Raw genomic sequence first — 12,331 nt, 5'->3', positions numbered from 1 at the left:
CTAAACCCTGTGGTATGCCACTGGATACAGGTTTCCTTCACAAAATGATTTGTCAACCATTACCCTCTAATTCCTCTCATTATAGAGCTAACCACTGACCAGAAACTGAACTGGACTAGCCATATACTTACAGTGGCTATAGGAGTAGGTCAGAGGCTGGGAATCCTGCAGCTAGTGACTCTCCTCCTGACTTCTACAAAGTACAAGTTAGGATGATGGAACAATCCCCACTTGTTTGAATGAGTGCAGCCCTCAACAAGCTTGACACCATCCAAGACAAAGCAGCATGCTTGGCTGTTTGTGGATATGGTTGCATTACACCATCTCCAATGCACGTGTACTATTTACAAGATACACTGCAGAAATTCAAAGGCTGAGACAGCACCTTCCAAACGCACGACCACTTCCGTCTAGAATAGTAATATAGCAGCTGAACACAGGAACCTGCATGTTGGCCTCCCAGTCACTCACCGTCCTGACCTGGAACTGACTCATCTTTTCTTCTCATTTGCTGGGTCAAAATCTTTGAACTCCCTCCCTAAAGGCATTGTGGGTCCACCTACAATAAACAGACTGAAGCAGCTCAAGATGGAGGCTCATCACTGCCTTTTTACAAACAGTGAGGGATGGACAGTAAATGCTGGCCCAGCCAGTGAAGTCAATATACCATGAATGAATTTTAAAAAAGTCAATTTCAGATTCAATTACCAAATTGCCCTAGATTCCATGGGCTTTTAGCATCTTAAGCAACCTGCCATGTCACGATGGCTCAGTGGTTAGCACTGTTGCCTCATCGCGCCAGGGACCAGGTTTCATTCTGGCCCCGGATGACTGTCTGTGTTGAGTTTGCACATTCTCCCAGAGTCGGTATGGGTTTCCTCCACATGCTCCGGTTTCCTCCCACAAATGAAAGATGTGCAGGTCAGGTGAATTGGCCATACTAAATTGCCCATAGTGTTAGGTGCATTAGTTAGGGGTAAATATAGGGTAGGGGAATGGGTCTGGATGGGTTACTCTTCGGAGGGTCGGTGTGGTCTTGTTGGGCCAAAGGGCCTGTTTCCATACTGTAGGGAATCTAATCTAATCTAAAAAGAACTTATCAAAAGACGTTCATGTAGACTACAGCAACTGCACTGCCCTCATCTGGACAGGTACTCACCACCTCAAAAATGTCAATCCAATTTATCCCACATAATGTATCCCTTACGAATCCTGCTCTCTATCCTTGGTAAATCCTTGCCTCCTCAAGATGCGATTAATTTTGCCCCTCATAATTGTTTCCAATTTTTTTCTTGCCATTGCTGTTAGGCCCACTGGACTGTAGAGTCCTGGTTTAATCCTTCCACCCTTATTGAATAATAATTTAAGCACATTAGCGGTCTTCCAGTCCACTGACACCTTTCCTGCAGCCAGAGAGGATTTGAAAATTAATATCAGAGCCCTTGCCGTGTCCTCTCATGCCTTCCACAGCAGTCGTAGCTTTATTTCATGGGAGCCTGAGGATGTATCCACTTCCAAGCCTGCTGAAACCATAAGTAGTCTCTCTGTGCTAATTTGCTCAAGTATATCACAGCCCCTCTCCTTGGTTTGCTGTTCTCACTAAAATAATGAAAAAGAGACAATTGGCAAACCTACTTTCTAAAACCAAAACACAATCCCTGAGAAGTCACAATTCAAAAATCAGCATTTGTCAAAATGTCAAACAAAAAGAGAAACAACTGGATGCTAGTCCTTTCAAAGAAAGAAGATCTTTGCATTTATCTAGCATCTCCCATTGCCCCATATAAACACAAATCACCCTACAGCTAATTTTACAATTTTGTAAAAGTTAATTTGTATTACAGCAATATCCCTTAAGCAGCAATACGATTGCTGGTCAGATAATGTGTTTCTGGTGATACTGCTTGAGGGAGAAACGTCAGCCTTGGCATCAGAAGAACTGCTCTACCAATGAGAAATAGGAACAGGTGTAGGCCATTCGGCCCCTCAAGCCTGCTCTGCCATTCAATAGGATTGTGGCTGATCTGACATTCCTCACACTCTTTCCCTGACTAACCAAGGATCTATCTACTTCAGGCTTAAGTATACAAAGGGACTCTGCCCCTACAGCTCTGTGCGGCAAGGAGTTCTAAAGACTCACAAACCTGAGAAGGTTGAAAATCGCACAACACTAGGTTATAGTCCAACAGGTTTATTTGGAAACACTAGCTTTCAGAGCACTGCTTCTTCATCAGGTAGCTGTGGACTCAAGATTGGCATACAGACAGACTCAAACCTCACATCTTTAATGCATTGTCTGAGCTGAGATGTCACTTTTTTTTAATATAAAATCTTAAATTATCTCGAGAATGTGACTTAAAAGAAGTTCTGGGATTTACATATTAATGAACCAAAACCTCCAATTTAGTCTACAAGATGAAAGACTTAACAGCAATCTAGGTTTGTTGAATATATCAGTTCAGTTGCATGACACTATGATCTTTTGATAAACATTCTGTGTCTTATGATCCTGTTTCATAGCTGCCTAATGAAGGAGCAGCATTCTGAAAGTTAGTGCTTCCAAATAAACCTGTTGGGACTATAACCTGGTGTGTGTGATTTTTAACTTTGTCCACCCCAGTCCAACACCAGCACCTCCACATCATGGCAACCTGAGAAGAAACGCCTTCTCATCTCAGTCTTAAATTATTCTGAGACTATGTCCCCTGGTCCTAGTCTTTCCCATGTGGGTAAATCTCCTTTCAGCATTTACCTGGTCAAACCCCTTAAGAATCTTGTACGCTTCAATGAATTCCCCACTCATTCTTCTAAATTCCTATGAGTAGAGTCCCAAGCTGTTTAGCCTTTGCTCATAAGTCAATCCCTCCATACCGGGAGATCATCCTAGTGAACCTTCTGTGAACTGCTTCCAATTAAATATCTTTCCTTAATCAAGGGGACCATAATTGCTCACAGCACTCTCGATGTGGTCTCACCAGCACCTTGTACAGCTGCAGCAAGTCCTCCCTACTCTTAAGACTCCAAAGCCCTTGAAATAAGGACCAACATTTCATTAACCTTCCTGATTACCTGCTACACCTGTGTGCTCACTTTCTGTGTTTCATCTACAAATTCCTCTGGGTTGCAGCTTTCTGCAGGCTTTCTCCATTTAAATAATATTTTTGTTCTCCCTTCCAAAACAGGCAGACTCATATTTTCCCACCTGAAATGATAGCCAAGATCAATTCTGGGATTCCCAACCCCAATAACCAGCCTCTCTAATTTTTACCAGGAATATTTAATGATGTAAGTGCTGGCTTCGGTTGCAAGCCCACATCCTGTACCAAGCTATATCTATCACTGTCAGAGACATGGCTGGGTTGTCTACCACATTCCTGGAGCCAGACCAAATTAAACTTACAGTGACAGTAGGTGTGTTTAAAAAAAATCTAATTCTGATTCTAATCTAAAAAATGAATTAACAGAATCTTACATGGATTTGTGCAGTTTTTGAGCAACGTACAACGTACCTCTGCAAGGACAAATTCACCCCACAAATGTATATATGTATGTGTGCGTGCATGTGTGTATGTCTATACACAGACACTCCTATACATAGACACACACACAGATGCTCACACACACTCCTACAGACACACACACTCTCATATGCACCCTCTCACAGACTTAGACCCCTTTACACACACACATATACACTCTCTCTCACAGACACTCACAACCCCCCACCCCAGACACATACATACACAAACCCACGTGCACACACACACATTATATATATAATATGTGTGTGTGTGTGTGTGTGCATGCATGTGAGTTTGTGTATGTATGTGTCTGGGGTGGGGGGTTTGAGTGTGAGAGAGAGTGTATATGTGTGTGTGAGTGTAAAGGGTCTAAGTCTGTGAGGGGTGCATATGAGAGTGAGTGTGTGTGTCTGTAGGAGTGTGTGTGAATATCTGTGTGTGTGTCTGTGTATAGGAGTGTCTGTGTGTGTCTGTGGACCAACGTATGATTCTGTTATTTCATTTCTTAAATTAGAATCAATCTAAACATTATGGCACAGACAGCAGCACACAGGAGGCTAACACCTTCAACACATTATCTGGGCTGACACCAATTGTTACAGTTAACCTGAGAATGTAACTTTTTAAAGAAATTCTGTGATTTACATATGAAAGAAGTGAAACTAACATGGTCATTCTAACAGATGAGAGACTTAGAAAACAATCAAGGTATTTTTCAAAGAATAATTTCAGTTACATCATAATGTAAACTGTTGCTATAAATTCTGTGTCTTATAATTGTGTACTCCACAACCACCTGATGAAGGAGCGTCGCTCCGAAAGCTGGTGCTTCCAATTAAACCTGTTGGACTATAACCTGGTGTTGTGTGATTTTTATCTCTTTACCTTGTTTGCCAGTCTTCCATTCTCATTAACTTCCACTCAACATGAATATTTAAAATCTTCATCAATATTTGGAAATACATCAGATGCTTTGCCCCTCATATAATTGCAAATTGCTTCCCTCATCAAATGTCCACCCCCATGCAGCGTCTATGAGGTTCTTTTTAACAATTTTCTATGTTAAACGCTCTCCATAAGTTTAAGTTCATAAAAGGTATAAAGATCTATGAAGAGATAGAAAAAGGGGTTTACCAGAATGTTACCAGGCATAAGGGACTTCAATCATGACCTCAGGGTTGACAAATGAAAATTGTCCTGCCAGGGAGCAGAGAAGGTTAATGGGTGACTAATTGCAGGTTTTCAAGAGGATCTTAAGTTTTGATGGAGAAAACAAAAACTGCAGTTTAGTGAATGACAAATAATCAGAAGTCACAAATCACTTGCAGAATATGTAGACGGGTGATAGGGAGAGATTTTCTTTCCCCTCTCAGGGTAGTCAGGATCTGAAATGCTCTCAGTGAAATGAGGGCATAAACTGTTTCTACAAAATTAATTTGAAAAGGGCATCGGACGGAAGCTGGAGGATGTGGTTCTTACTGGCTTACAAACATCTGGAATAGAAGCCTAAGCATGACTACTTTTTCAAAAGCAAGCATAGGCATGATTGGCCTCATTGTATGTTCTAGCTTTCTATTATTCTGTGTCATTGCTGGGATGATGGACAACTGTCCAAAGATGAAACAAGTTGACAATGTCAAACGTATAGCCCTTAGATTCTGTAACATATTGTAGCTAATGGGGAGTGAAAAAAGAACTTCAAATTTAAATAAATTTGCAGTTTTCAGCTTCAACCTTATCGCCATTTTGTGGAAGGAATTCTACCCTCTCCAGCTATTACAATAAAACAACTCCATGGAGACTGAAGTCTTGCATTTAAGCTTTTGCTAATAGCATACCATTACTATAAAACTGTGGAGATTATTGCATATGTTGCTGTTTACTTCAGCCTTTTGATTGTATGTTTAGTTCTGCAGCAGAGATAACTGAAATGGTGTTGTATAATTACACGATAATTCAAAGTTAACAAAATATTTGACTACTTAAATGGTTAAAAAGACCAGCAGACTGACATTTCTCGATGTCAAAAGCTAGAATTTCTGACATTACTGCTTCAAAGCCTGGAGCTCAGTGCTGTGTATTCTATGAGAATATAGCAAGGTACCAACAGTAGTTGTGGTTCTGTTCGCCGAGCTGGGAATTTGTCTTGCAAACGTTTCGTCCCCTGTCTAGGTGACATCCTCAGTGCTGCAGATGACAAGCAACATGAATTCGACTGCGACAACACTACCATTATAGGGCAAGCCAAACAGAGAACAGCCAGGGAATTCCTAGAAGCATGGCATTCATCCACAGACTCTATCAACAAACACATCGACCTGGACCCAATATACCGGCCACTACAGCGGACAGCTGGAACTGACAACCGGAAGCGGCAGAGACAGGCCACTATAAATGCCGGAGGAAACATCACAGAAGCGCTTCACAGGAGGCTCCCAAGCACTGAGGATGTCACCTAGGCAGGGGACGAAACGTCTGCAACACAAATTCCCAGCTCGGCGAACAGAACCACAACAACGAGCACCCGAGCTACAAATCTTCTCCCAAACTTTGAATACCACTTTGAATACAGTAGTGGTAGTTCATTTTATACTAACACCCTACTTCTTGCTCTTAATATGCGTGTAGTGTCTCAGGCTGCTAACGGGGGTAATGAGTTTTGAGCAATTCTGTTAAACTTCGATAAGAAAGTTTATACTTGGTTTGAAACTCAATGTCACTAAACATAAATGTCTGTTGATGTACAATGTCACTCTGTAGCTATTCTTTGTATCGGCATCATTACAGATTTTGTAACATTCAGTTTAATGTCACCAACACCAATACAATAAACTTTTCAGGTCTTTCTAAGATCAGGGCTTTAAAATTTCATAGTTAGTCTGATAAACAGTGAACTCAACAAAGTCTTAATGTACTTAGCCAACTACCAATAACTAAATGCAGAACAATAAAGTTACCTTTCTCTCTCAGTATTTAAGCTACAATCTTAAAGTAACGTTAGATTCAGAGGAAACTGCGGAACACATAATGTACTCTGGTTATTTAGTCCAGCTATGCAGAATTAAAATCTACTCACTGGTGTGTATCTACTGAACTTATGGAGCATGTGTTGGATTTTCACAAACAGATAGTCCTTACAGCCACAATGACATCAGGGTGTGAGGAAACTTCCAAAACAGCTAGCTCAAGCTGCTTTACTAGACTCACTGGTACTTTGAAGCCAGATTGTCTGACTATAGCTTTGGATCCAATGGTGTTAGAATTTGAATTTGGTGCCAGTTTTACAACAGACTGAATTTGGTACCTGTGGTGCGATTGTAGCATTAGACACTCAGGCATTATCAGTTTCTCCTTCCAGATTGTAGAACACAAAATAATGTTGAAAAAGGATTCAATATTAAAGCCAATTTGCAGAAATCTGTGTCTTTAGATAAACTGCCCGTCACTGAACTATGTTCAAGACAGGTTTGTATTAAATTCCATCTGCTAATAAGCATAGATGGTGACCACAGTAAGGGATTTCTAGGGCTTCAAATTCAAAGTGCACTGAAAAACTTTATTTATATCGGGATTTTACAGTAAATGTTCAACATTTTTATTAATTAAAAACCGAGTACTAGATTTAAATCTAGCCATTAAACATTGAAACAGAAAATCATTTACTGATCCTAAAGATTTAAACAGAAAAACTGATCCCATGAATACAATTATACAAGAAAGAGATAAACTCCATAAGGAAACAAAACATTTCGACAGTGAATTCAAATCTGGTCTGTCAGCAAGTCGATGGAAGAATAACTCAGATTAGAATGGTTTTGGATTGAGGTTAGCTTGAGGCATTGGCAGGGGAAGGAGGTAGGGTTGCAATTACCTCCAAAGCTTTTGGTGGATTGAAATGGGTAATCAACAGTGGATTAATAATCCTTGAAGCAAAGGCAAACGTATGACTCGAATTTAGGGCAGTGCTGGATATAACCTGCCACAAATCATTTTCTAGATTCATATACGATTAACATCCACTTGGGAGAGGAATCAAGGCTATGTAATGAATCTAAGAGTTGTTCTTGGCTGGCAGGCAGTGACCATAAGGAATGAGAGATAAAAACTAGGGTGGGAAATAAGTCAAACATATTAATTTAAAGAACATAAGGCTTAGGTTTGCTTTGAGAAAGGACAAGGAACAAGTTAGGGTAGAACTATTTACCTCGAGGAGTACCAATTCCAGAATGATGACTAATGGATTATCCAGGTATATCGGAACCAAAGGCTGACAGGCAAGACTGTAACAGAACAATGGCCTGCCTTTAAACAGGGGCTGACTTGGGTACAGTTAAGGTACATTCATACGAGAGAAATAGAGCAAGCAAGTGTTGAACTCTATGGAATATTAAAGAGATAAAACAGAAAGTAAAGTAGACAGGGTGAAAATGACAGATATCTAAGTTAAATAATACCTCTGTGAACAGACTCATCATAGTACGTTGGTGGGAGTGTACCTGCTGTCCTTTCTCAGTCTGGCTTCCAATCCAGATGCACAACAATGTGGTTGACTCTTAAATGCTATCTGAAATAGCCAGCAAGCCACTCCAATGCATAAACAAACTACAGCAAAGAATAAAACCAGATAGATTATCCAGCATTAATTTTGGCCTGGAAATGTCCTCACTAAGATCTAACAATTTATGCCAAAATTGGGAAAGCTGTCCTATAGACTCGTCAAGCAAAAGCCTGGCATAGCCATACTCATTGAACTAAAAGCTATAATTAACGTCCTAGACACCTCCATCACCAAATCTAGGTCATTAATACAGACTACAAATATCAGCAGTCCAACTACTGAGCCCTAGGCAATGCAACTGTATACCTCAATCCAGTCCTAAAAAAAACAATTTATTGCTACACTGTTTCTTGTCACTCAGTCAGTTTCATGTCCATGCAACCACTATCCCTTTCATTCTATGAGGCTATAACTTTGCTGACAAGCTAATATGTGACACTTTATCAAGTGCCTTTTCAAAGTCCTATTAAAAACATTGCTCCCAAAAATCCTGCTTGTTCACCAAACAATTGAATTAAGTTAGTTACACACCATATTTCCTCAACAAATTTATTCTAGTTTTCACTAATTAATTAATTAATCCAAACTTATTAAAAATAGCAGTTAATTACATTGCAGATGACTGTTTCCTAAGATCTTTCCCACCACTAATGTTAAGCCAACTGGCCTGTAATTGCTGCATTTTCTGAATAAGGGTGTAACATTTGTAACTTTGCAATCCACTGGCACCATCCTGAACCCAAGGAGATTTGGGAAATTATTGCAAATTCCACCCTTCTTTCCTTCAACATCTTTGGATGCATATAAAAAGTGTGGTGCTGGAAAAGCACAGCAGGTCAGGCAGCGTCAGAGGAGCATGAGAATCAATGTTTCTGTCATAAGTACTTTATCAGGAGTGCTGAAGGGCTTATGCTTGAAATGTCGATTTTTCCTCCTCCTCAGATGCTGCCTAACCTGCTGTGCTTTTCCAGCGCCACACTTTTTAGATTAAGAAGAATTTGGACAGAGATTTTCAAAATTATAAGGGATGAAGACCGTGTAAATAGGAAGAGATTGTCTCCATTAGCAGAAGAGTCAAAAGTGAGAGATCGCCGATTTAGCGTGATTTACAGAATAAACAGGGGAGGGAAATTTTAAGCAGGGAATGTTTAGGATTTGAACTGCACTGTCAAAGTTTGTGGTGGAGCAAAGAACTAGATAAGCAGTTGAAGAGAAAGAAATTGCAGGCCTATTTGCAAGGCAATACAGAAAGGATCAGGGAGTTAGCTGACTGAATTGTTCTGCAGAGAGCTAGCACAGGTAGCTCTCTTCTTCTTTGCTATAATGAATCTGTAATTCTATACTGGTAATGGTTAGACAGTTTTGACCAGTGTACTTCAATACAAAATTCATCCAACATTAAGTAAACAAATCTTTTTGCAACCTTCAATGATAATGTTCTTTTATTTACTCATTTTATTCTAAGCAGGTTAACTTATGTTTCAGGAATTAAATTCCTAACATTCAGCCACATGGGTTTCCACATCACAAAAAATAAATCAAATTTGTTGTCATCCAATTATCAAAACAAAACCTTAGAAATACCTACTTCCTGCAATAACTTTTCTAATTTTTCTTGCAATTCAAAGAAGTATCTTGAGGTGATATGGCCCTGTCGGGATTTATCCAGGCAATCTCGTGCCAGCTCAATGATCTGGTGATGTGCAAAACTGAGGACTCCATCTGCTAGTGGAAGAACATTATCAGGAGAATAGCTAGTGATAATGTCCTGCAGCCTTTCTTCCATCTGGGCTGTGGCCTAAGGATCGAAACAACTTGGTTAGTGCAAATAAACACCAAATATATTCCAAGTTTTAAAATATTGTGGTCTTATCATATGCAAAATTTCATTATATTGATTTTCAGTTTTATAACATGCAGTAGTGTATACTGGGACAAACAGCATTGCTAAACTTTCTTCATGATGAAAGGAAATAACTTAACTCAAGCTAACCATATTGGTTATATGTTTGGGAATAAGTTAATTAATCACTGCGTATACAATTTACAGACCACTGACGATGCTGAACTAAATTTTACTGACACTCATTAGATTGTGAAGTGCTCCATAAGATCAGCCACTTACGGGCCATATATCAAACATAATGGATTTTTATAATGCACTATTTTTATTAGATAAGTTATAGATAAGTGTATTAGATAAGCTATAGTTTTGAAATACATGTCACCAAAGTATATCCATTTTCTAAACTGTTGAATAAAAATGTAAACACACACATTTCAGAATATGTACAAACAAGGAACTTTCTTTTTAAGATGGTTACTAAATCCTGGGAAGGACATTCCTTTTACCTTGGGACAGACAGTTTCATTGTGAACTAATGCTAAAATTACAGGAATAAGGTTTCTTAACGGGTTAGAAGTACCTATTTATTGTATTATTATTTTACCATTATTTTATTCCTGGACATGATAATTTAAAAGAAGGATGTGAATTATGCGCACATAATTCTGAGGCTCCACACTCATCCTGATGCCTCTATTTTGTTTTTTTACACTGATTTTACTTGTTGTAAACAATTTAGCCTACCCTTTCTTTGCAATATTTTGTCCCTTCGAAAATAGCGTTTTGAATCTTTAACTCAGGTATCTTATTTAGCTTGCTACTGTACAATTTGAATAGGGAGCAAGCTTAGTAAATCAGACATTTGTTCTGCCAATGAAATGACCAGATCTGGCAAATAAACCTGGTCAAACCTTTAATGCTTTTGCTGAGCAAAAAAAGAAGGTAACTGCTGAGCAAATACACTCAGTAACAATGCAAACTTTTTACAGTTTCTGCATGGTACAAAATAAAAGTTCAAAATCTGGACAAATTTCAGAAACTTGCGACCGTATCCAGATGCTGATAATTTACTACAGTTTGAACTGCATCATCTGTAAACAATCTTGCCTTTGGAAATCGTTCCTTGTAGACATGGTTCATCATGATAATCTCATTATCACAGCATGCTGGCGAACGTCCAGGGCTATAAAGAAGACAAACATTTTATAAGCGACAGTCACTTTATTTACTTTCAGATGGAATAACTGTTCTTGAAATTCTCCTATAAAAGGGTGGCAATTATGATATAAATTCAATAAACTGTTCAGCAGACTTTACTGGTCCAAATAGTTTTAAAGCAGATGGAATACCAGTCCTAGATCAGGCCAAACAACAAATGTTCCAAATGAAACACCAACATTCTTGCAAAACAATCTAGCTAGCGTAAAAGCATCTTTCCAGAGGTTAAAAGTTAAGATGTCATAGCTATACACCCCTTAAAGTACAAACAATTATCTGAAGCCATTTCAAATGTATGCAGGTTTATTTGTCGTAATTTAATTTAATTGTCCACATAATTTAAACCATTATAACTTGAAAGGTCTATTTGCATGAATACAGCATTTACACCAAAGAATTGATGTATCCTTCAACAATGCTTCAGCTGTACCTTTGTTCCAAATGCTTTACAATTAATTTTTATTGAATGACATGTAATGGGCTTTTAGCCATGCAACACACCCTGAATCTCTGTTTTAATTACTTGTTAAATTACCAAGATATGTAAAATTACAGACAACCTCAAGTACAAAAATTAAAATAATCAGAACGAATTTTCCAAAATGACATTCTAATAGATTTAATATGGTACTTATTCAATAGTTATTAATAGTATACTGAAAATACACCAGAATGTATGTGCATGAAGGCTCACATCAGCCTCAAGTTCAAACACATCCAAAAAGCTCCATCTGTTCTCCAAAAATACTTTCAATTTTGAAAATATCTGCAGAGGTAGTCTAGTCAAGATCCAAAAGTAGCTTGCTGTGGTGATAAACAAGTAACAATGGATTTGGTATGGGGGCCTAAAGCTCTCTGAACTGATGTGAGACACAGAAGCTGATGACTGCGTAAGTTCTACTAGAGCCTCACGTTCCATTACGTAAAGGTGGCTTATTCGGGTTGATTCACCCAATATCAGCCTAACTCACACAGAAGGTCACAGATTTTTAAGCACAAATTATTCTCAGAGTAACCGGAGTTTCCATAAACTTTTGTGTGACTTTCTAAATCACTGCACCGGAAACTGACCCGACTACCAAAACCGGCCACCTTCTAAAAGCTGCCCTTCAAACCCCACACCATCCTGACGTGGAACTATATTGCTGTTCCTTCAATGTCACTGGATCAAAATTCTGACATTCCCTT

General features: G+C 38.9%; 1 protein-coding gene across 13 annotated transcripts in view; it reads right to left on the bottom strand.

Moving 5' to 3' along the window:
- Positions 1-12,331, bottom strand: part of LOC122558001 (microtubule-associated serine/threonine-protein kinase 4-like) — a 485,329-nt gene that overhangs the window by 77,932 nt on the left and 395,066 nt on the right. For all 13 annotated transcript variants that reach the window (XM_043706318.1, XM_043706336.1, XM_043706326.1 and 10 more), the window contains 2 exons: positions 11,033-11,108; positions 9,668-9,877 (listed from right to left, as the gene is read on the bottom strand). In XM_043706318.1, the coding sequence (XP_043562253.1) occupies positions 9,668-9,877; positions 11,033-11,108 (286 nt within the window). The remainder of the gene's footprint in view (positions 1-9,667; positions 9,878-11,032; positions 11,109-12,331) is intronic.

Source organism: Chiloscyllium plagiosum, chromosome 2 (genome assembly GCF_004010195.1).
Source record: "Chiloscyllium plagiosum isolate BGI_BamShark_2017 chromosome 2, ASM401019v2, whole genome shotgun sequence".
NCBI lineage: Eukaryota > Metazoa > Chordata > Chondrichthyes > Orectolobiformes > Hemiscylliidae > Chiloscyllium > Chiloscyllium plagiosum.
The sequence above is the reverse complement of the archived record's forward strand: the minus strand, read 5'-3'. Positions and strand labels throughout refer to the sequence as shown.